General features: G+C 47.7%; 1 protein-coding gene across 5 annotated transcripts in view; it reads right to left on the bottom strand.

Moving 5' to 3' along the window:
- Nucleotides 1-2,055: 2,055 nt before the first annotated feature.
- Nucleotides 2,056-25,102, bottom strand: part of fynb (FYN proto-oncogene, Src family tyrosine kinase b) — a 100,028-nt gene continuing 76,981 nt past the window's right edge. For 3 of the 5 annotated variants that reach the window (XM_061706900.1, XM_061706899.1, XM_061706901.1), the window contains 7 exons: nucleotides 22,668-22,832; nucleotides 21,193-21,348; nucleotides 14,125-14,304; nucleotides 13,032-13,108; nucleotides 9,687-9,840; nucleotides 7,479-7,610; nucleotides 2,056-4,272 (listed from right to left, as the gene is read on the bottom strand). In XM_061706900.1, the coding sequence (XP_061562884.1) occupies nucleotides 4,064-4,272; nucleotides 7,479-7,610; nucleotides 9,687-9,840; nucleotides 13,032-13,108; nucleotides 14,125-14,304; nucleotides 21,193-21,348; nucleotides 22,668-22,832 (1,073 nt within the window). In that variant the 3' untranslated portion in view covers nucleotides 2,056-4,063. The remainder of the gene's footprint in view (nucleotides 4,273-7,478; nucleotides 7,611-9,686; nucleotides 9,841-13,031; nucleotides 13,109-14,124; nucleotides 14,305-21,192; nucleotides 21,349-22,667; nucleotides 22,833-25,102) is intronic. The other 2 variants (XM_061706902.1, XM_061706904.1) reach the window with 2 other exon arrangements.

Raw genomic sequence — 25,102 nt, 5'->3', positions numbered from 1 at the left:
GGCGGCCCCCGCTCCCCCTCCTCCCTCCCGTCTCCCCTCAGAGCTGCTCTAGGCTGATTTATGGTTCCGCGTTACACCAACGCAGAGCCTACGGCGTAGGGTACGCGGCGACGCGCACCATACGCCGGACCCTACGGCGTAGGCTCTGCGTTGGTGTGACGCAGAACCATAATTCCGGCTGTAACAACATGAGCGCACGTACCCGTGCATGACAGGCAAACACACACGGGGAGAAGAGACTATTTCTTTAATTTTTTTTTTTTTTTTTAAACTTCATCCTTATGAACGCAATTGTTATATAGTCCAACTTTCCTTATTTTAATCAGAACACAGAGTAGTGGGCTCAGAGCGGCAGCCCCCCCCCCCCCCCCGCCCGCCCGCCCGCCGCTCCCTGCTCCGTTATCAGCACTATTTTATTATAAGTCTGATATGTTGTGACATGTGATGACATTATTAAGAGTATGACATGAATCTGACTTCATTTCACCACCTCACAGCCTGCGTCGCCAGTTCCCCGTGTCTTAAGTAAATTCTTACGGGAGGGTCCGAGTTGCCGTAAAGATCCGCAGATTTTTCGGTTAGTTTTTTCTTTTTAGATCCGAGACTTTGCGTAGATGGTGGCTTCCGCAACTTTCAGGCGCTTTTTCTGCGCAAGCAAGCTTTATAGATGAGGCCCCTGGGCAGGAACTCCTTCAGCAGCAGGAACTTCTTCAGCAGCAGGAACTCCTTCAGCAGCAGGAACTCCTCCAGCAGCATTTTATTTATATAGCGTCTAATACAACAGATTTTGTCTCTAGACGCTTTCCAGAGATCCAGAACATGAACATAAACATAAACCCCCGAGCAATTATTATATAAACAATGGCAGGTAAAAACTCCCCTAGTGGGAGAAAAGCCTTAAGCCAAACAGTGGCAAGAAAAACTCCCCTTTAGGAGGGAAGAAACCTTGAGCAGGACCAGGCTCATAAGGGGGGACCCTCCTGCCGAAGGCCAGACTGGAGGAGTCAGGGACGTCGACAGCACAGCAGGCAGGTGGAAGCAGCAGCGGGATGACCAGAGGTGGGGAAGGGCGTCAGCAGCACACAACAGTCATGTGGAAGCAGCAGCGGGATGACCAGGGGATGGGGGGGGGGCGTCAGCAGCACACAACAGTCATGTGGAGCAGCAGCGGGATGACCAGAGGGGGGAGGGGGGGGGGGGGGGGGGGTTGGCTTCAGCTGCAGGAACTCCTTCAGCAGCAGGAATCTCTTCAGCAGCAGGAACTCCTTCAGCAGTAGTAACTTCTTCAGCTCTGAAGCTGCTCAACATTCAGGAGCGTTCCCGCTCAGACACATTTGATCGGAGGTGTTTGCAGGAGACCAGAAGGCAGGAGTTCCAAAAATAGTGATTTATTAGTCCAAAACAAAACCAAGCAGGATTCAAAGACCAGAACATGAACGTGGAGCGCCCCCCCCCCCCCCCCCCCCGGCAGCGTAGCCTGGACCTGGATCAGGCCTCGGAGACGCGTAGCCTGGACCCGGACCCCCCCGATGTTCAGTCTTGTGCCATGCAGCAAGATTTCCCAGGACACAAACTGTCCACCCTGACGTTGATGAGGCGTTGTGACACCGTGGCTGACGTGGAACTCCAGCTCCCTCCCCCTGCAGGGCCGACACCTTTGAACAGACTTCAACCACGGGAATGCCATCTGACGAAGTTCCTGACTGACATGTTAATACCAACTCATTTGGCCACAGACTTGAATCACGAGAACACCCTATGGGGTAATTTCCAACTGAATGATATTCATGCAGAATGCCCGAGGACGGCATTTGGCCACAGATCACATCTGACTGTAAATACCCTTTAATTGCTTTTTGTCTTTCACCTTTGGCTTGTTGATTCCTGCCTTTTGTGCTTTGAACTTACTGTATAAAACGCTCTGCGTAGGTCTGCTGACCGCCGGCTTACTGAATAAACCTCACTACACCACAGCAGACTTCTGAACTGGATTTTATATTATTCTTCAACAACGTCATGCTTACCCCCCCAAACCCTCCAGAAATAAAACACGTCTAAGAGTGTAAAATGTTTATTGATCTTTTCTGATTCCAAACGCCAAATCATTGAATTAACAAAACAGGTCATGTTAAAAAATGGAAATGAAAGACAGAAAGAAGGAAGGTAGCGGCACTCGGAGTCCCGGAGCCGTACGAGTGAACGCTGAGACGGGGAGGACTGGAGTCTGGGTCGGCCTCCTCTCAGCTCAGAGACCCAGAGACCCAGAGACCCAGAGACCCAGAGACCCAGAGACCCGGAGACCCAGAGACCCGGAGACCCGGGGACCCAGAGACCCAGAGACCCGGAGACCCGGAGACCCGGAGACCCAGAGACCCAGAGACCCAGAGACCCAGAGACCCGGAGACCCAGAGACCCAGAGACCCAGAGACCCAGAGACCCAGAGACCCAGAGACCCAGAGACCCAGAGACCCAGAGACCCAGAGACCCGGGGCAGCTGGGGCAGATGTGGAGGCGGCTGCTCCCCTAAACCCGCCAGCTGCTCACGCACCCGAATGAGGGATGAGGAGGATGTTGGGCAGTACTCGAGTTGTAAAATAAAATCAGGGGGGTGGTGGATTTGATCATATGGGGACAGATAATTTGTGCTGATTACAAATAATATAATATAGTACAAATAATAGCACTGACCAAAACACCTGCAGAAATACTGCAGGAATGACATAGCAGCAGTTAAATGCAGCCTTCTGTAAGCTTTAAATATCCACTGGGCTTACATCAAATACATCAAAACACAACAATAAAAAACACTTTTCTGAACTTATCAATATGACTCTGTCCTTCACAGGATAAGTAAAATGGATCACTGCAAAAACTCAATGTTAACAAGAATATTTGTCTTATTTTCTAGTTAAAATGTCTCATTTTAGTAAAAAAATCTCATTACACTTAAAACAAGACTCATCACTGGAAAAAACAACAATTTTCACCTGTTTCAAGTAGATTTTTTTGCTTGTAATAAGAAGATAAATCTTGTCCCACTGGCAGATTTTTCTACTTATTTCTAGTGAAAATGTACTTGAAACAGGTGAAAATTGTCAAATAAGTTATTTTTCTGGTGATGACTCTAAATGTTGAAATATCAGTAAAACCACATTCATTGATGAAATGACATAAGGGATGGAAAGGGGGGATGACAGTTTTACAGGGGGGATGATTTGGACCGTTTTTATTTCAGGGGGGGATGCCATCCCCCCTCATCCCCCCTCATCCCCCCTCATCCCCCCTCATCCCCCCTCAACTCGAGTACATATGTTGGGAATGGTCGTCAGCGTATCTGGGGTTCTGAAGGGTCCTGGGGTTCTGACGGGTCCTGGGGTTCTGACGGGTCCTGGGGTTCTGACGGGTCCTGGGGTTCTGACGGGTCCTGGGGTTCTGACGGGTCCGGCCTCAGAGCGGCGGCACCATGAGTGGTAGGAACCAAGGAAGGGAAAGGAGAGAAAAACGCTGCGCGGCGTTGGTTTGAGAACCCTCTGGAATGACTACAAACGTCCTGGAGGACGCTAGGATTATAAGAAAAAATAGATACCGAGGCCTCCGAAGCATTTTCTAGAAAATAACACGAGCCACGGACGGACTCGTCCTCCGCTGCCGCTCTCTCTCTTACTCCTTCTTCATTTTATTGAGCAGGAGAAAATAAATTCTTGAAGAGAAGCAGACAAACTAAAAGCAGCTTTTCTTATTTACAGTGAATACAGGTATTTCATAGCATCTGCCTCCGTCCATCACCGGCGGTCCCAGCGGAGGGGGGGGGTTACGGGTCGGGACTGGAACGCTCGGGTCGAGCTCAGGAAGCTGTACACATCCATGAAACTAAGAGGCCCGGCGGCTCCGGCCTGCCCCGGCCTGCCCCGGATACAGCCCCCTCCCAGGCCCGGATACAGCCCCCTCCCAGGCCCGGATACAGCCCCCTCCCAGGCCCGGATACAGCCCCCTCCCAGGCCCGGATACAGCCCCCTCCCAGGCCCGGGTGGGGGGGGTTCTGGGAGGTTCGGGGGGCCGGGGCTTAAAGGTTGTCCCCAGGCTGGTACTGAGGCTCCGTGGCGGTGAAGTAGTCCTCCAGGAAGGCCTGCAGGTACTCGAAGGTGGGCCGCTCCTCCGCGTCCTTCTTCCAGCACTGCAGCATGAGCTCGTGCAGCGAGATGGGGCAGTCCTGGGGGCCGGGCATCCGGTAGCCCCGCTCCACCTGCTCCAGCACCTCCCGGTTGTTCATGCCTGGGGGGGAAACACCGCAGGTGAGAGCCGGCCGCCAGTAAAACATGTCTAACAAATAGGACCAGAAGGTGTCCATGTTGTCCACAGATGTTTCAAACCAGAGTTCTAGACCAGTGGTTCTCCAACCTTTCCTGCACCAGGACCGCTTTAATGTCTGACAATATTTTCACAGCCCGATCTAAAGGTGTAGCTGATAAAAACTAAATCAAATGACAAGATGGATGACTATTTTGATGGACGAGTATTTTTGCTATAGTAATATATCATTTTTTACTATAATAATCCTTTTCGAAAAAATAAAATGAAATAATGGAAATAGTAAATTACCTTTAATATGGGTATTTCTACAAATGTGTTTTTATGTTTGTTTTCTCATTAACGTTATTTAAAGCCAGGCTTTTATTTTATTGTTATATATTAAGGATACCGATATTTAGTGCTTTTATTTTATTTGTTAAGGAGACCGATATTTAGTGCTTTTATTTTGAAGGCGTCTCACCGAGACCTTGTAAACATTCGTTGCTTCGGACTTTAACGGTAAAAGTTTAACAGCAGTAGAAAGTGTGTCTGCAAGACTAAACTAGTGTCTTGATGCTAAAGTGGAGCCTAACTGACACAAAAAGCTCCTGCTGATGAGGATTTGTGCAAATTTGATGCCGTATTTATGTCCAGCTTGAGTTTGGTTGCTCATGTGTTGTGTTAACGGTAGCTTTATTACCAACCGAGCAGCAGCTGTTTGGGTCTGTATTTTAGTTAAATACAGTACATACACTAACTCTATTCTATTTTATTGTATTCCTTTATAGCTCTTACGGTGTGTTTGCAGTGTATTTACATCCAAGGAATAAAAACATTGTGAACCATCAGTTTGAGAGTCATCCATCATCAGTCGGGGCTACAGGAATTATTTTTTCTTTCTGTGCGGCCCGGTACCAGATGACCCACGGCCCGGTACCGGGCCGGGGCCCGGGGGTTGGGGACCACTGTTCTAGAGCCCTGCACGGGTACTGGACTGTTTTCTTCATCCTGATACCAGCTGGTATCAGACCGGGACCAGCTGGTCAGATACCAGCTGGTATCAGACCGGTATCAGACCAGCTGGTATCAGACCGGGACCAGCTGGTCTGATACCAGCTGGTATCAGACCAGCTGGTATCAGACCGGTATCAGACCAGCTGGTATCAGACCAGCTGGTATCAGACCGGGACCAGCTGGTCTGATACCAGCTGGTATCAGACCGGTATCAGACCAGCTGGTATCAGACCGGGACCAGCTGGTCTGATACCGGTCAGGTACCAGCTGGTATCAGGACCAGCTGGTATCAGACTGGGACCAGCTGGTCAGATACCAGCTGGTATCAGACCGGTATCAGACCAGCTGGTATCAGACCGGGACCAGCTGGTCTGGTACCAGCTGGTCCTGATACCGGTCTGATACCAGCTGGTATCAGACCGGTATCAGGACCAGCTGGTACCAGACAGAACTGCAGTTGGCCATGATGGTACGAGGTCTGAACAGCAAGTATATCCCAGGCTTTAATGTTAACATCATTGTGGAGCTTGATGGATGATTGACAGTTCATAGGCACCTGACAGAAAGTTAGATGCAAATCCATCATTGTCATCATCACACAAGCTGTTTCACCTGTGATTGAGGTTATAGCAACGAGAGGAGCTGTGAGTGGCTCCAATAACACTAATAAATAACATTAAATAAACTAAGTTAACGAATGGAATGAATTAATTTAACAAATGATTCACTTTTACATATCTGTGGAGGAAGAGAAGCTGCTGACCGACTGAGGTTCCAATCCCTCGTCTCTTCCAAGATGCTCCACAGACACTAAACACACTTTCTCCAAATATCTGACTGGCTTTGTCTTTGTTTCTTAAAGACCTTGTTTGAGGTTTATTTTCCACGTCATTGATTTCCATCTGGTCGCTAGGCTAGGCTACATCCTGATCCCGCAGTGTTTGTTTTAGCCGCCGGCAGCAAAGTTCAAACCTCCGGCTCCCGCCCCAATCCCAGTCCTCTACAGCGTTCCTCAGAGACGCACGGGCAGGGATCACGATGTTTCTCCTTATACAGGACTGTCTCAGAAAATATCACAATATTCTATATCAAATATAGAATATTGTGATAAAGTTCTATTTATACAGTTTTGGTAAATTTGACTTATTTGAAAGTTTAAAATGAGCATATATTAATGCAGTATGAACAAGAATGTTTGAATGTAGATATAGAATCATCATACTGGTGTGAATGTAGCATCAAAGTTTTAATTCAAGGCTAAGGCAAGATATCAAGATATACTGTATATGGTGTATCGTGACATGGCCTAAAAATATGGAGATATTAATAAAAGGCCATATGGCCCAGCCCTAGTCCTGATGAAGCTTCTTCCATCTCTTTCGCAATCTTTTTAAAGGTGTTTAAACAACTATTTAACACGCGCCGTCTCCTTTCACTTCCGGGTGAAGCCCCAGAGGAAATTCTCCAGCATGCTCAGACTGCAATATCCCATGTCTCCATATACCGTATTTTCTGGACTATAAGCCGCTACTTTTTTCATAGGTTTTCAACCATGCAGCTTATACAAAGGTTCTATTCTGTGGATTTTTCTTCCACCGCTCGGCGCTCTAACCGGAATTAGAATCAAAACTAAGACAAAATAAATGCAAAGAAGAATACGCTACTTCTTCTTTAGCAGATAGAAGTAGAAGCAGATTTCAAACAGATAAATAGATAAATAAATAGCGGTTATTTTCTCTTGGTTCTGTCCCGTTTTAATCAGCAAAGTTGCTGCCGTGTTAAAAGACACTGTTAGGAAAGATCTATTTAGGTACAAACATGTACATCATTTACAGTTCAAAATCCTTCTGTACATGTAGTAAATATCTAATCTAACAACAGAAATATCTGCGGCTGAAACATCTTTTTTTTTTAAATAGAGCGGATGCGGCTTATATGCAGGTGCGGCTTATAGTCCAGAAAATACTGTGAATGTTATCTAGGTGTTGCTACCCGATCACTAAATGTCCGATATAGATCAGATATAGATTTACATGCAGTTTAAAAGTCCGAACGATGTCTTATACGATCAGAAATCCGATGGGACTGCTGCATGGAAACGTGCTGAGTGTTTCCTGCAGTAAACCTCCTCTGCTGACGTGACAGCAGCGGCTCCTCCATGACGCTCAGCTCACCTGGGTACGGCACCCGTCCCTTGGTGACCAGCTCCGTTAGGAAAATCCCGAAGGACCACACGTCCGACTTGATGGTGAACCTCCCGTACAGCGCCGCCTCGGGGGCCGTCCACTTGATGGGGAACTTTGCACCTGAGGAGAGAGTGAGGACACGGCCGTCATGAACAGGCGTCTCTGCGTCTACAGCCGGCCACGGCCGACACCTGAGGACCCGGATCAGCCGGCCACGGCCCACACCTGAGCACCCGGATCAGCCGGCCACGGCCGACACCTGAGCACCCGGATCAGCCGGCCACGGCCGACACCTGAGGACCCGGATCAGCCGGCCACGGCCGACACCAGAGCACCCGGATCAGCCGGCCACGGCCGACACCTGAGCACCCGGATCAGCCGGCCACGGCCGACACCTGAGGACCCGGATCAGCCGGCCACGGCCCACACCTGAGGACCCGGATCAGCCGGCCGACACCTGAGGACCCGGATCAGCCGGCCGACACCTGAGCACCCGGATCAGCCGGCCACGGCCGACACCTGAGGACCCGGATCAGCCGGCCACGGCCGACACCTGAGCACCCGGATCAGCCGGCCACGGCCGACACCAGAGCACCCGGATCAGCCGGCCACGGCCGACACCTGAGCACCCGGATCAGCCGGCCACGGCCGACACCTGAGGACCCGGATCAGCCGGCCACGGCCGACACCCGAGGACCCGGATCAGCCGGCCGACACCTGAGGACCCGGATCAGCCGGCCGACACCTGAGGACCCGGATCAGCCGGCCACGGCCGACACCTGAGGACCCGGATCAGCCGGCCACGGCCGACACCTGAGCACCCGGATCAGCCGGCCGACACCTGAGCACCCGGATCAGCCGGCCACGGCCGACACCTGAGGACCCGGATCAGCCGGCCACGGCCCACACCTGAGGACCCGGATCAGCCGGCCGACACCTGAGGACCCGGATCAGCCGGCCACGGCCGACACCTGAGGACCCGGGTCAGCCGGCCACGGACCCGGATCAGCCGGCCACGGCCGACACCCGAGGACCCGGATCAGCCGGCCACGGCCGACACCTGAGGACCCGGATCAGCCGGCCACGGCCGACACCTGAGGACCCGGATCAGCCGGCCACGGCCGACACCTGAGCACCCGGATCAGCCGGCCACGGCCGACACCTGAGGACCCGGATCAGCCGGCCACGGCCGACACCTGAGCACCCGGATTTCAGCTGGAAATCTCATATTAAGCATGTACAAAACAAAGTTTCACAGAGCATTGCAGTACTTAACAGGTTTTGGATCACAGGGCCGTCCACATTCTTTACTGGTCACTAGTTCTTCCATATTTCACTTACTGTGCAGACATTTGGGGCACTAACTATAAAACCAGGTTCCACTCATTACTCCAACTTCAAAAGAGAGAAATACGATACATTCATAAGGCTGGATATGGAGATCACACTAACTCACTATTCTTACAGTCTAAAGTACTAAAACTCATGGATCTAGTGGCATTTCAATCTGCACAAGTGATGTTTAAAGCAAAAACTCATTCTGTACCGGATAACATTCAGGAATGATTGATTGGGAGGGAAGGGGGTTAGAATTTAAGCAGAAACCTAAACTTCAAATCTTTATTTGTGCGTACAACAAAAATACGTTTTTGTGTATCAGTTTGTAGAATCAAACTGTGGAATGATTTGAATTTGGAGTTAAAAGAATGTACAAATATAAAACAATTTAAGAAGAAATATAAAGAAATGGTTTATTTGAGGTATAAAAGTGAAGACTGTGTTTAAAGATCAGCAGCTGTTTGTTCTGCTGTTTATCATGTTGTCTTTGTACGTTTGTATAGATATACGTATTATATTTATATCATAGTTATATTATATTTATGATAGAGCTTACATCTGGTATTAAACAGGTTATTTTGTAAAAATGATATATATTTATTTATACAAATTAGTGTATAGTATAAAAAGTAAATACAGGCATATAATGTATGTTTAGTTGTTAAAGGGGGTGGGATTAAATAAGTTTATACTTCCTCCCACTCCTTTTCCAACATGTAACTGAAACATGTGTTTTTTTCTTTATGTGGTGGAATGCCCAGCTGTATTTGTTTCTCTTATCTTTTCTTCTTGTAATAAATGAATAAAAGGAACTAAAAGGAGCAGGGTCAGGGCGGGGGGGGGGTGAAAGCGGCCCACCTTGTCTAGCCGTGTACTCGTTGTCCTCGATGAGCCGCGCCAGGCCGAAGTCGGCGATCTTGCACACCAGGTTGTCGGCCACCAGGATGTTGGCGGAGCGCAGGTCCCGGTGGATGTAGTTCATCCTCTCGATGTAGGCCATGCCGGCCGCCACCTGCAGGCACAGACACGGAGCAGGGACACCGTCAAAACAGCCTCACTTTTAAGCAGCATATAGAGAAACTTGTGAAGAAACTGAGGATGAAATTGGGTTTTTACTTTCGAAGTTAACCGTTTTTCCTTTAATGCTAGAAAGTGACTTGTTGCTGCTACGTTTTTACCAGTACTAGATTATGGAGATATTCTGTACATGAATGCTTCTGCTAAATGTCTTCATATGATCCATCTGCATATTCTGCTTCCCTGAGGTTCATTACAAATTGTAAACCATTGACACATCACTGTGAGTTCTACTCTGGGGTTGGATGGTTTTCTCTGGCCATGAAGGCTCAGTCATTGGTAAACTTTGATATATAAGGCAATGCTTGGTCTTCTGACTTCTTCCATCTGCTCCTTGATTGTACAGAGAAGTTCTGGTTCTTACTCGCTATGTTCACAAGAAGACCTGTTGCTTTCTGTTCCTTTTTCCCGTACTGAACTTATTATTATTATTATTATTATTATTATTATTATTATCATTATTATTATTATTATTATTATTATTATTATTACTACTGAACTGGGTAAAAGAGCCCTGGTTTATTCTGCTCCTTCAGCCTGGAACACATTACAATATGACTGGAGGCTAACAGAGTTAATTTCTCAGAGAAATTTTAAATCTAAATTGAAAATAGTTGAGGCCGACTCCATTACATGTACCTGTTTTTTGTGATTTGCTTGCTTTTTTAGGCAAGGCAAATGTATTTATATAGCACAATTCAACACAAGGTAATTCAAAGTGCTTTACATTGACATTAAAAGCGGCAAGACATAATAACAAATAGGTAAGAATAAGAAAAGAAGTAAAATAATAAAAAGCACAAGCACAAGCACAAAAAAAACAAAAAACAAAAAAAAACAAACAGTAATATAAGGGCAGTAGAGTACAGCAGGTTTAATTTAAGAGTAGCTTCAGTAAACAGTAATGTTTTTATCCTGATTTAAAGGATCTACAGTTGCAGCAGACCTCAGGTCTACAGGAAGTTTGTTCCACCGGTGAGGAGCAGAATAACTGAACGCTGATGAACCTTGCTTGGTTCTGGTTCTGGAACCACAACAAACCAGATCCAGATGAACCTCAGGGGTCTGGGAGCTTCATAGGAACTAACAGATCCAGATGAAGCTCAGGGGTCTGGGAGCTTCATAGGAACTAACAGATCCAGATGAACCTCAGGGGTCTGGGAGCTTCATAGGAACTAACAGATCCAGATGAACCTCAGGGGTCTGGGAGCTTCATAGGAACTAACAGATCAACCATGTATTTTGGTCCAAGACCATTCAGGTCTTTGTAGACCAGCAGTAAGATTTTAAACTCTGTCCTTTGACTCACTGGAAGCCAGTGTAGTGATTTCATGACCGGTGTAATGTGGTCCAGTTTCCTGGTGTTTGTAAGGACTCTCCAGCGTTCTGGATCAGCTGCAGCTGCCTGATTGATTTCTTGTTCAGGCCTGTAAAGATGCCATTGCAATAACCCAACCTGCCGAAAATGAATGCATGAATAAGTTTTTCCATGTCTTGTTTAGACAGAATCCCCTTATTTCTAGCAATGTTTTTTAGGTGGTAATAGGCAGATTTGGTGATAAACTTTAGATGGCTGTTGAAGTTCAGGTCTGAGTCAATAATTACACCAAGATTTCTGGCTTGATTCGTAGCTGTCAATGACATGGAGCCAAGGTGAGCGCTGATCTTTTCCCTTTCATTTTTAGGGCCAAAAATGATCACCTCTGTCTTTTCTGCATTTAGCTGGAGAAAATTCTGGCACATCCACTCATTGATTTGGTGAATACAGTTACTCAATGAGAGTAGAGGACTGTAGTCATGTGGTGACACTGAAATATAGAGCTGTGTGTCATCGGCATAAGTATGGTAGGAAATGTTGTGATGTTCCATAATCTGAGCTAGGGGTAGCATATAGATGTTGAATAGAAGCGGTCCGAGAATAGACCCTTGAGGAACCCCACATGTGATCTTGGTTCTCTCAGACTCATGGTTTCCTATTGACACAAAGAAGGCCCTATCATGCAAGTAAGATTTGAACCATTGAAGCACAGTGCCGGTAAGTCCCACCCACTTTTCCAGTCTGCTGAGAAGAATGTTATGATCAACTGTGTCGAATGCAGCACTCAGATCCAGTAATACCAGAACAGAGGATTTACCTGCATCATTATTCAGATGAATATCATTTAAGACTTTGATGAGTACATCAATTATTTTAATTTTAATTGTATTTTTATCTGTTGGTGTTTTCCGTCATTTATAACCATGTGTTGTAATTGCTGCTGCCCATCTTGGCCAGGTCTCCCTTGGAAAAGAGGTTTTTAATCTCAATGGGATTTTCCTGGTTAAATAAAGGTTAAATAAAAAAATAAAAAAATAAAAAAGGTCCTCCGGGGCGACGGACGCCGCCGCCCCCAGACCTGAACAGCTGAGGAGTCGTCCACGTTCAGCTCCGGTTAACACAACTCCTCTAACATATACTTTGGCTCCGGTAGGGGAACCCATATATTTACATATATTTATCTTCATCCGCTCTATTTCATTTGTTAATAAACATCCAGTGTTGTGTTTCAGGCCTGCAGGTCTGGGGGAGTTGTGCATCACGCAGACTCAGACCACGGTGGAAACTAAAGCTGGGGATCCATTCAAATTTCAAGAATCAATTCCATTCCCATTCTTAAGATTCAGAATCGTTTATCATGATTTGATTCGATCCGATTCCGATATTGATTTGGGTTAGTGTTATTAAAAGTGTTTTTTGAGCTGTTGCATTAATTATATGACTGTAGTTCTGCAACATATTAATACTAGTATTATGTTGAGATTCAACGGCAAGTATTGCAGCTAATGATGCTGTAAGGACCAATCAGCTCCCAGAATGCTGATAGAACTGAAACAGAAACATCGTGGGTCAGAATTACCAAACAGATCCAGGGAGGAAACAGAGACGGATGAAATCAGTTTTTTTTTTTACCACATTCCGTTTTATTTTTTTCCAATTCCAGTCTATTTCGGTTTTTAATTTTTTGAGAATTTGGTTTTTAGCATTTTAGTCAAATGTAACCCCAATACAGTATATAAAGTAATGAAATATAGACCATTTATGCAATTATGACTGAGAGCTTTGCTGCGCTCCTGGTGCTGGTTTACCTGCGCCGCCATGTCCACCAGGTTGGGCAGCTTCAGCCCCCGGCCCTCTCCGTCCTTCAGGAAGTCCAGCAGGCTTCCTGCAGCGGTTCACACAGACAGGTTCACATTAGGGGCCCCGGCCCACGAGCATCATGGGATTCCCTCTCTAACGGCAGGTGTCTGAGCTGCCGGGTCCCGGCTCCACCAGCGGTGTGGGAGAACGCGGGTGTGTTTGACCCGTGAAGGGTCCAGAACGCTGGGCCGGGCCTCACTTAACCCGTGTTGTGGTTGGAACAAGCACGGCTACCGAGTCTCAACGCCGTTGACAGTGTTAGCTACTATCAGAGCTGGGTAGTAACGAGTTACATTTACTTGAGTAAGTTTAGGGAAAGTTTGTACTTTTAGGAGTAGTTTTGAATCACTATACTTTTTACTTTTACTTGAGTAGATTTGTGAAGAAGAAACTGTTCCTCTTACTCCGCTACATTAGGCTACGTTGAGCTGTTACTTTTCTTTTATCCCTTTTATCCACGTACGCGTCAATCTCATGACATCACTGGGTGATTCTTTGGGAAAAATGTTAGTTTTTGCATGTTTTGTCACATTTACACAGACTCAAACACACACAGAGTTTCTATGAGTTCATGTTTGTTCTAGTTCTGCTGGTTAAAAAAGAAAAGTACAAAGGCTGGAAATTTTGTGCTACTTGTGTTTAATTTATTTTTTTATTCTGTTATTATTTTATTTATTTTATTATTTATTAAAGTACTTGAATTTACTTTAAGATTATTTTAATTTCAGCTATTTTTTATTAATTTTAATTTATTTCATTATTTTATTGATTTAATTTGCCTGAAGATGATTATTTTGTACTTTTGTCTGTTTGAATGGTTGTGTTAAAAAAATAAATCAGACGTTACTCAACAGTTACTCAGTACTTGAGTAGTTTTTTCACCAAGTACTTTTTTACTTTTACTCAAGTAATTATTTGGATGACTACTTTTTACTTGTACTTGAGTCAAATTATTCTGAAGTAACAGTACTTTTACTTGGCTCCTCTGCCAGCTCTGGACAGATGTGTGGAGCATCAGACGGTCCTTCAGCCCTCACGTACCTTTGCCCATGTACTCCGTGACGATGTAGATGGGCTCCTCGGACACCACGGCGTACAGCTGCACCAGCTTGTCGTGGCGGAGCTTCTTCATGATCTGGGCCTCCTCCAGGAAGGACTCGGGGGACATGGTGCCGGGCTTCAGCGTCTTCACCGCCACCTTGGTGGTGCCGTTCCACGTTCCTGCTCGGTGCACGCAAACAGAGCAGCGCATGAGCACAGAGGGACGTGCACGTCCAGGTTAAACAGGTTAAACATGCAGCATGAACGGGTGGAGACGGCTGAGGGGGATACACGCACGATTAATGATAATGATGAGTATTAGGGTCAGGCAGGAGAAGAATAAAGATAATATTTTAGAGGAGGAAGATTTTTTTTTTTGATTATGCACTTGATTATGCAAAAAAGTCAATTTCGAGAAAAAAGGTGAAATGTTGAGAAAAAAGTCGCAATGTCGAGAATAATGTTGAAGTACAATTTCGAGAAAAAAGTCGAAATGTTGAGAAAAAAGTCAAAATTTCGTGAATAAAGTTGAAATGTTGAGAAAAAAGGCAAAATTTCGTGAATAAAGTTAAAATGTTGAGAAAAAAGGCAAAATTTCGACTTTATTCTTGAAATTGTATTTCAACATTATTCTGGACTTTTTTCTCGAAATTGTATTTCAAACTTAATCTCGACATTTCGACTTTTTTCTCAGAGTGCACAATAAAAAAAAAAATCTTCCCCTCTCTAATATTAGTTCATGGCCCTGATGCTCTTCCGTAGTGAATTAATGGATGGGTTAATGATCATGCGACCCCCTCGCTGCTGAGAGTACCACGGTACCAGCAGTACCTGGAGTACTAGCTGAGAGTACCACGGTACCAGCAGTACCTGCAGTACTAGCTGAGAGTACCACGGTACCAGCAGTACCTGCAGTACTAGCTGAGAGTACCACGGTACCAGCAGTACCTGCAGTACTAGCTGAGAGTACCACGGTACCACCAGTACCTGGAGTACTAGCTGAGAGTACCACGGTACCACCAGTACCTGGAGTACTAGCTGAGAGTACCACGGTACCAGCAGTACCTGCAGTACTAGCTGAGAGTACCACGGTACCACCAGTACCTGCAGTACTAGCTGAGAGTACCATGGTACCAGCAGTACCTGCAGTACTAGCTGAGAGTACCACGGTACCACCAGTACCTGCAGTACTAGCTGAGAGTACCACGGTACCACCAGTACCTGCAGTACTAGCTGAGAGTACCACGGTACCACCAGTACCTGCAGTACTAGCTGAGAGTACCACGGTACCAGCAGTACCTGCAGTACTAGCTGAGAGTACCACGGTACCACCAGTACCTGCAGTACTAGCTGAGAGTACCACGGTACCACCAGTACCTGCAGTACTAGCTGAGAGTACCACGGTACCACCAGTACCTGGAGTACTAGCTGAGAGTACCACGGTACCACCAGTACCTGCAGTACTAGCTGAGAGTACCACGGTACCACCAGTACCTGCAGTACTAGCTGAGAGTACCACGGTACCAGCAGTACCTGCAGTACTAGCTGAGAGTACCACGGTACCACCAGTACCTGGACTAGCGGACCGGGCTGGGCTGTGAGCCATGGATGCTGCAGCATCGGTGGCGGGTGGAGTGGAAACCTTCCTCCCCTTCTTTCCTCCTGCTCTCTCCTTCCTTCTTCCCTTCCTTCCTTCTTCCCTTCCTTCCTTCCTCCCTTCCTTCTTTCTCTCTCTCCTCCTTCCTTCCTTCCTTCCTCCTGCTCTCTCCTTCCTTCTTCCCTTCCTCTTTTCTCCCTTCCTTCCTTCCTTCCTTCCTTCCTTCCTTCCTTCCTTCCTTCCTTCCTTCCTTCTTTCTCTCTCTCCTCCTTCCTTCCTTCCTTCCTTCCTTCCTTCCTTCCTTCCTTCCTTCCTTCCTTCCTTCCTTCCTTCCTTCCTTCCTTCCTTCCTTCCTCCAGCTCTCTCCTTCCTTCTTCCCTTCTTCTTTTCTCCCTTCCTTCCTTCCTTCTTCCCTTCCTTCTCTCTCTCCTCCTTCCTTCCTTCCTTCTTTCCTCCTGCTCTCTCCTTCCTTCCTCCCTTGCATTTTCCTTCCTTCCTTTTTCCCTTCCTTCCTTCTTTCCTCCTGCTCTCTCCTTCCTTCCTTCCTTCCTTCCTTCCTTCCTTCCTTCCTTCCTTCCTTCCCTTCTTTCCTCCTGCTCTCTCCTTCCTTCCTTCCTTCTTCCTTCCTTCCGTCTTTCCTCCTGCTCTCTCCTTCCTTCTTTCCTTGATTTCTCCCTTCCTTCCTTCCTTCCTTCCTTCTTTTTTCCCTTCCTTCCTTCTTTCCTCCTGCTCTCTCCTTCCTTCCTTCCTTCCTTCCTTCCTTCCTTCCTTCCTTCCTTCCTTCCTTCCTTCCTTCCTTCCTTCCTTCCTTCCTTCTTTCCTCCTGCTCTCTCCTTCCTTCCTTCCTTCCTTCCTTCCTTCCTTCCTTCCTTCCTTCCTTCTTTTTCCCTTCCTTCCGTCTTTCCTCCTGCTCTCTCCTTCCTTTTTCCCTTCCTCTTTTCTCCCTTCCTTCCTTCCTTCTTTCTCTCTCTCCTCCTTTCTTCCTTCCTTCCTCCTGCTCTCTCCTTCCTTCTTCCCTTCCTCTTTTCTCCCTTCCTTCTTTCTCTCTCTCCTCCTTCCTTCCTTCCTTCCTTCCTCCAGCTCTCTCCTTCCTTCTTCCCTTCTTCTTTTCTCCCTTCCTTCCTTCCTTCTTCCCTTCCTTCTCTCTCTCCTCCTTCCTTCCTTCTTTCCTCCTGCTCTCTCCTTCCTTCCTCCCTTGCATTTTCCTTCCTTCCTTTTTCCCTTCCTTCCTTCTTTCCTCCTGCTCTCTCCTTCCTTCCTTCCTTCCTTTTTCCCTTTCTTTCCTTCTTTCCTCCTGCTCTCTCCTTCCTTCCTTCCTTCCTTCCTTCCTTCCTTCCGTCTTTCCTCCTGCTCTCTCCTTCCTTCTTTCCTTGATTTCTCCCTTCCTTCCTTCTTTCCCCCTGCTCTCTCCTTCCTTCCTTCCTTCCTTCTTTCCTCCTGCTCTCTCCTTCCTTCCTTCCTTCCTTCCTTCCTTCCTTCCTTCCTTCTTTCTCTCCTGCTCTCTCCTTCCTTCTTTTTTCCCTTCCTTCCGTCTTTCCTCCTGCTCTCTCCTTCCTTCCTTCCTTCCTTCCTCCCTTTTTCCCTTTCTTTCCTTCTTCCTCCTGCTCTTTCCTTCCTTCCTTCCTTCCTTCCTTCCTTCCTTCCTTCCTTCCTTCCTTCCTTCCTTCCTTCCTTCCTTCCTTCTTCCCTTCCTTCCTTCCCTCCTGCTCTCTTCCTTCCTTCCTTCCTTCCTTCCTTTTTCCCTTTCTTTCCTTCTTTCCTCCTGCTCTTTCCTTCCTTCCTTCCTTCCTTCCTTCCTTCCTTCCTTCCTTCCTTCCTTCCTTCCTTCCTTCCTTCCTTCCTTCCTTCCTTCCCTTTTCCCTTCCTTCCGTCTTTCCTCCTTCCTTCCTTCCTTCCTTCCTTCCTTCCTTCCTTCCTTCCTTCCTTCCTTCCCTTTTCCCTTCCTTCCTTCTTTCCTCCTGCTCTCTCCTTCCTTCTTTCCTTGATTTCTCCCTTCCTTCTTTTTTCCCTTCCTTCCGTCTTTCCTCCTGCTCTCTCCTTCCTTCCTTCCTTCCTTCCTTCCTTCCTTTTTCCTTCCTTCCGTCTTTCCTCCTGCTCTCTCCTTCCTTCTTTCCTTGATTTCTCCCTTCCTTCCTTCTTTCCTCCTGCTCTCTCCTTCCTTCCTTCCTTCCTTCCTTCCTTCCTTCCTTCCTTCCTTCCTTCTTTCCTCCTGCTCTCTCCTTCCTTCCTTCCTTCCTTCCTTCCTTCCTTCCTTCCTTCTTTCCTTCTTTCCTCCTGCTCTCTCCTTCCTTCCTTCCTTCCTTCTTTTTTTCCCTTCCTTCCGTCTTTCCTCCTGCTCTCTCCTTCCTTCCTTCCTTCCTTCCTTCCTTTTTCCCTTTCTTTCCTTCTTTCCTCCTGCTCTCTCCTTCCTTCCTTCCTTCCTTCCTTCCTTCCTTCCTTCCTTCCCTTTTCCCTTCCTTCCTTCCTTCCTCCTGCTCTCTTCCTTCCTTCCTTCCTTCCTTCCTTCCTTCCTTCCTTCCTTCCTTTTTCCCTTTCTTTCCTTCTTTCCTCCTGCTCTCTCCTTCCTTCCTTCCTTCCTTCCTTCCTTCCTTCCTTCCCTTTTCCCTTCCTTCCGTCTTTCCTCCTTCCTTCCTTCCTTCCTTCCTTCCTTCCTTCCTTCCTTCCTTCCTTCCTTCCTTTTTCCCTTCCTTCCTTCTTTCCTCCTGCTCTCTCCTTCCTTCTTTCCTTGATTTCTCCCTTCCTTCTTTTTTCCCTTCCTTCCTTCTTTCCTCCTGCTCTCTCCTTCCTTCCTTCCTTCCTTCCTTCCTTCCTTCCTTCCTTCTTTTTTCCCTTCCTTCCGTCTTTCCTCCTGCTCTCTCCTTCCTTCCTTCCTTCCTTCCTTCCTTCCTTCCTTCCTTCCTTCCTTCCTTCCTTCCTTCCTTCCTTCCTTCCTTCTTTTTTCCCTTCCTTCCGTCTTTCCTCCTGCTCTCTCCTTCCTTCCTTCCTTCCTTCCTTCCTTCCCTTTTCCCTTCCTTCCGTCTTTCCTCCTTCCTTCCTTCCTTCCTTCCTTCCTTCCTTCCTTCCTTCCTTCCTTCCTTCCTTCCCTTTTCCCTTCCTTCCTTCTTTCCTCCTGCTCTCTCCTTCCTTCTTTCCTTGATTTCTCCCTTCCTTCTTTTTTCCCTTCCTTCCTTCTTTCCTCCTGCTCTCTCCTTCCTTCCTTCCTTCCTTCCTTCCTTCCTTCCTTCCTTCCTTCCTTCCTTCTTTTTTCCCTTCCTTCCGTCTTTCCTCCTGCTCTCTCCTTCCTTCCTTCCTTCCTTCCTTCCTTCCTTCCTTTTTCCTTCCTTCCGTCTTTCCTCCTGCTCTCTCCTTCCTTCTTTCCTTGATTTCTCCCTTCCTTCCTTCTTTCCTCCTGCTCTCTCCTTCCTTCCTTCTTTCCTCCTGCTCTCTCCTTCCTTCCTTCCTTCCTTCCTTCCTTCCTTCCTTCCTTCCTTCTTTCCTTCTTTCCTCCTGCTCTCTCCTTCCTTCCTTCCTTCCTTCCTTCCTTCCTTCTTTTTTCCCTTCCTTCCGTCTTTCCTCCTGCTCTCTCCTTCCTTCCTTCCTTCCTTCCTTCCTTCCTTCCTTCCTTCCTTCCTTCCTTCCTTTTTCCCTTTCTTTCCTTCTTTCCTCCTGCTCTCTCCTTCCTTCCTTCCTTCCTTCCTTCCTTCCTTCCTTCCTTCCTTCCTTCCTTCCTTCCTTCCTTCCTTCCTTCCTTCCTTCCTTCCTTCCCTTTTCCCCTTCCTTCCTTCCTTCCTCCTGCTCTCTCCGTCCTTCCTTCCTTCCTTCCTTCCTTCCTTCCTTCCTTCCTTTTTCCCTTTCTTTCCTTCTTTCCTCCTGCTCTCTCCTTCCTTCCTTCCTTCCTTCCTTCCTTCCTTCCTTCCTTCCTTCCTTCCTTCCTTCCTTCCCTTTTCCCTTCCTTCCGTCTTTCCTCCTTCCTTCCTTCCTTCCTTTTTCCCTTCCTTCCTTCTTTCCTCCTGCTCTCTCCTTCCTTCTTTCCTTGATTTCTCCCTTCCTTCTTTTTTCCCTTCCTTCCTTCTTTCCTCCTGCTCTCTCCTTCCTTCCTTCCTTCCTTCCTTCCTTCCTTCCTTCCTTCCTTCTTTTTTCCCTTCCTTCCGTCTTTCCTCCTGCTCTCTCCTTCCTTCCTTCCTTCCTTCCTTCCTTCCTTCCTTCCTTCCTTCCTTCCTTCCCTTTTCCCCTTCCTTCCTTCCTTCCTCCTGCTCTCTCCGTCCTTCCTTCCTTCCTTCCTTCCTTCCTTCCTTCCTTCCTTCCTTCCTTCCTTCCTTCCTTTTTTCCTTTCTTTCCTTCTTTCCTCCTGCTCTCTCCTTCCTTCCTTCCTTCCTTCCTTCCTTCCTTCCTTCCTTCCCTTTTCCCTTCCTTCCGTCTTTCCTCCTTCCTTCCTTCCTTCCTTTTTCCCTTCCTTCCTTCTTTCCTCCTGCTCTCTCCTTCCTTCTTTCCTTGATTTCTCCCTTCCTTCTTTTTTCCCTTCCTTCCTTCTTTCCTCCTGCTCTCTCCTTCCTTCCTTCCTTCCTTCCTTCCTTCCTTCCTTCTTTTTTCCCTTCCTTCCGTCTTTCCTCCTGCTCTCTCCTTCCTTCCTTCCTTCCTTCCTTCCTTCCTTCCTTCCTTCCTTCCTTCTTTTTTCCCTTCCTTCCGTCTTTCCTCCTGCTCTCTCCTTCCTTCCTTCCTTCCTTCCTTCCTTCCTTCCTTCCTTCCTTCCTTCCTTCCTTCCTTCCTTCCTTCCTTCCTTCCTTCCTTCCTTCCTTCCTTCCTTCCTTCCTTCCTTCCTTCTTTTTTCCCTTCCTTCCGTCTTTCCTCCTGCTCTCTCCTTCCTTCTTTCCTTGATTTCTCCCTTCCTTCCTTCTTTTCCTTCTTCTCTTCCTCCTTCCTTGACCTGAAGACAGCACAAGGGTTAAGGGACAGAATCCTGGGTTCTCCTTCTAAACAGGTTGGTTTCCCGGCTGAAACGGGTTCTGGTCCTGGTGACTCAGTCTGAAACGGGTTCTGGTTCTGGTGACTCAGTCTAAAACGGGTTCTGGTTCTGGTTCTGGTGACTCAGTCTGAAACGGGTTCTGGTTCTGGTTCTGGTGACTCAGTCTGAAACGGGTTCTGGTTCTGGTTCTGGTGACTCAGTCTGAAACGGGTTCTGGTTCTGGTTCTGGTGACTCAGTCTGAAACGGGTTCTGGTTCTGGTGACTCAGTCTGAAACGGGTTCTGGTTCTGGTGACTCAGTCTAAAACGGGTTCTGGTTCTGGTGACTCAGTCTAAAACGGGTTCTGGTCCTGGTGACTCAGTCTAAAGCGGGTTCTGGGTTCTGGGTTCTGGCGACTCAGTCTAAAACGGGTTCTGGGTTCTGGCGACTCAGTCTAAAACGGGTTCTGGTTCTGGTGACTCAGTCTAAAGCGGGTTCTGGTTCTGGTGACTCAGTCTGAAACGGGTGCTTGTCGTGCGGGTTTCCTTACCGTAAAACACGTCGGCAAAACATCCCGTCCCCAGCTTTACTTCCATTTCAAGCGCGTCTCTGCTGATCTCCCAGGCATCATGACTCAAGCCCACAGTGTCGGGGGTGGAGTTCACACACACGCCCGTTAAATTAAAGCACAACCCATCCGCACTCTCTACAGGGGGAGGACAGGCACACAGGGTTAACTACCGAGGTGGAGACATGCGGCGGGGCTGGCGGGAGGGAGGCCGGAGCAGGGGCCGCCGTTCTGGACACTCTTCCCCATCAAATCCCTTTCAGCCCCCCAACTATGGAGCCAAATCAGGGCCAAAAGTTTTGCTAATTTGAAAATAATTTGAACCTGAAAATTCTTTTTTACAGTTTCAATTTTTTTTTTCAGTATCAGATCTTTTTTTCAGTTTCAGAACTTTTTATCTCAGTTTCAAATCTTTTTTTCAGTTTCAGATCTTTTTTTTTTTTTAGTTTCACTTCTTTTTTTTCAGTTTCAGACTTTTGGCCCCGATCTGGCGTGGGGGGCGTGGCATCAACTGAGAGGGGCGTGGCATCAACTGAGAGGGGCGTGGCATCATGAGTGACAGCAGAGAAGGCGGGGGACGTTCCTCAGTCATGTTGCCTTCAGGAAACGTAGGTTGCAGAAGTTATCAGTAGAAGTTGATTCAACACTGTATATACACCATATTCACGTGATTGGCAGTGGAAAAAACTGATATTAGTGACACATTTCTGTTTGAAAGGCTGTTTTAGACCGTACTTGGCACCAATCGCAGTATAAAAGCAATAAACTATGCCAGACTGTACAGTTCAACAGCCACACTTTAAAGTTTGATATTTCCCACTTCCACATACTACCGTGAACGCATCGCTGTATCGTTTCGCTGAAACTTTATCACTGAAAACAGCTTTTTAAACAGATGTGTCACTAATATCAGTTATTTCCCCTGCCAATCACGTGAATATGGTGTATATACAGTGTTGAATCAAACTTCTTCTACTGATAACTTCTGCAACCTACGGTACGTTTCCTGAAGGCAACATGACTGAGTAACGTCCCCCGCCTTCTCTGTTTTGCTGTCACTCATGATGCCACGCCCCTCTCAGTTGATGCCACGCCCCCTACGCCAGATCGGGGCCAAAAGTCTGAAACTGAAAAAAAAATTTGAAACTGAAAAAAAAAAGATCTGAAACTAAAAAAAAAGATGTGAAACTGAAAAAAAAGATCTGAAACTGAAAAAAAAGATTTGAAACTGAAATAAAAAGTTCTGAAACTGAAAAAAAAATCTGATACTGAAAAAAAAAAAATTGAAACTGTAAAAAAGAATTTTCAGGTTCAAATTTTATTTTCAAATTAGCAAAACTTTTGGCTTTGATTTGGCTCCATACCCAACCAGAACATTTCTCCCGCCCGTGTCCGGCGGCTCGTCCCGTACCGGCGTCCGTCCTGGCCGCCCCGGCTGGAGCCGGCTGGATCCGTACCCATCCAGACCTCCCCGAACTGCCCGTTCCCCAGACGCTTGATGAGCTGCAGCGACTCCCGCGGGATCTCCCACACGTCTTTGGTTTTGACGGACAGGTCGGCCAGGCGGGGCATCCCCTTGTGGCAGGGAACCACCAAGCGGCAGCAGAGGCCGGCGGCCCGGTCTGCAGGCGCCACGCAGGCGACAGCGGCACAGAGAAAGAGACGCACAGAGTTAGCAGGGAGCGCTGCAGGGGACGGGGGGGGGGGGGCGGCCACAGAGACACAGGACACGCCCAGCAGAAAGATCCTCCTCCTCACATCCTGGTTCAGGTCTCGGGCGGTTTCCAGCTGTCTGAGGTCACATGGGGGTCAAGTACAGTAATCCCTGGCTATCACTGTGTTTCCATGCATCAATAACCCTTTTAAAACACGAATATTGGCAATAACCCGAATTTGCACGGCCATGTAAACACCAATAACCCCTTTGAATAACCCCAATTTTTTTCATATTCCGTTTTTTAAAAACCCCAATATGAGCCCTGGGTTACTCCTTTTAAAACCTGAATATTGGGTCATGTAAACACCAAACGGAATATCCCCATCAAACGGAACAGGAATCTGTTTTCTGCACATGCTCTGTTCACAAGGAATCCTGGTCTTTTGAGTCCAGGAAGTTCTTCTAAACACGGAGAAACCAAGACCAGGAGGAGAATAATCACTTCATAAATGTAATGAAGGATATGAACATTTCTGCATTTGTAGACGGTAGAAAGTACCGGGATAGAAGATTTACAAGAAGGTGAGAGAAAAGTTGCGCAAAGCAGCATTTGTTTTGAATTTGGATACAGGAAGAAGAAGCAGAAATGATGGGAATTGTGTCATGATGTTCTCCGTGTGTCGCTGGTTTGATCCAGATATCCTGAATGATTAATTACCATGTTAACGGAATATTCCCAATGTTTCAGTAACCGGAATATTAGCAATAACCCCAATTTTGACTGCATGTAAACGCAGTCACTGCTTTCCATCTTGTCGCTAGACTTCATCCCGACCCTGCAGTGTTTTTTTTAGCAAAGTTCAACACGCCCGCTCCCGCCAGATCTGCGTCGGGTCCCGATCCCAGCGCAGTCCTCTAGTGTGAGGCGTGTTGTGTGACTGTGGGAGTCGGACCCAAACACGGGGCAGATATTTGATCCAAGCTGGAGGAAGCTGGCGATGAGCCGAGCAGACGTCTCCTGTAAGACGCAGTAATGACAGATCAGTGAACACGACGGCCTCCAAGCAGCGCTGGAGCAGAAGCTGAGAGAGCCAAGCAGGGCAGGAGACGGCAGGGACGTGTCCCGGCTGGGCTGGAGACGGCGTCACGCCCCGGGGGGAGTCTGGAATATCTAGCTGTCATTTTTGTCCATCGCTCCTGTAGTTTCTTGTGCTGGCCCCCCTTTTTTCTCTTTTTTCTCTTTTGTACATGGTGCAGCCTCCTCTGCTGGTGCGAAGAGCAACTCTGAATGCACAACACCGGAACCTGCAGCGTGGGAGTGAGAGGGGCAGGGTAACGGCCCGGTCAGGCGGGGAGAGGTTTGTCCGTCAACACTCCTCTCCCTGGCCCTGCCCCTTCTCAACCTTTCCCCGACCCTGAACCTAACCTGGGGCTTGCTGATTGGGCCGGAGCTTCGGGAACTGCGTGCTGGCCTGCAGTCCCCACCCCCGGTCATCCCGCTGCTGCTTCCACCTGCCTGCGGTCCCCCCCCTCCTCTGGTCATCCCGTTGCTGCTTCCACCTGCCTGCTGTGTGCTGCTGACGTCCCCGACCCCCAATCTGGTCCTCGGCAGGAGGGTCCCCCCTTATGATCCTGGTCCTGGTCCAGGTTTCTTCCTCCTAAAGGGGAGTTTTTCTTGCCACTGTTTGGCTTAAGGTTTTTCTCCCACTAGGGGAGTTTTTACCTGCCAGTGTTTATGTAATAACTACTCGGGGGTTTATGTTCTGGATCTCTGGAAAGCGTCTAGAGACAACTTTTGTTGTATTAGACGCTATATAAATAAAATTGAATTGAATTGTATTGGACTGACGTGACGCCGTGCTCAGCTGATCCTGCGGGACACGTGTGCTGCTGTGTCCTGCCCACCCCGAGACCAGGGACAGATCTGGACGGTGGTGGAGCTGCACGAGCCCTAAAAGAGCCGAGTCCCGGGTCCTCTGGGGGGGCCGTGACCTGCAGGGGGGGTTAAAGATCACAACACAAACAGTCCACGCGCCCACTTAAACATCCCCGTGTCCAAGTCCTGCGGATGAACCACAGTCCAAACATGTGGAGTTTGGTGGCGGTGGAACGGGAGCTCCTGCTTCGCCACATGAGCTTTCCATAAAAGGTCACCTGATCTCCATCTAAGGTCCCGTTTACACGTAGCAAAATCTGTGGTGTTTTCATGCGTTTTGGCCGCTCGTTTACATGAAA

This window comes from Cololabis saira, chromosome 18 (assembly GCF_033807715.1).
Source record: "Cololabis saira isolate AMF1-May2022 chromosome 18, fColSai1.1, whole genome shotgun sequence".
In the NCBI taxonomy this organism is placed as follows: Eukaryota; Metazoa; Chordata; class Actinopteri; order Beloniformes; family Belonidae; genus Cololabis; species Cololabis saira.
Note: the sequence above shows the minus strand (reverse complement) of the source record. Positions and strands in the feature narration are given on the sequence as shown.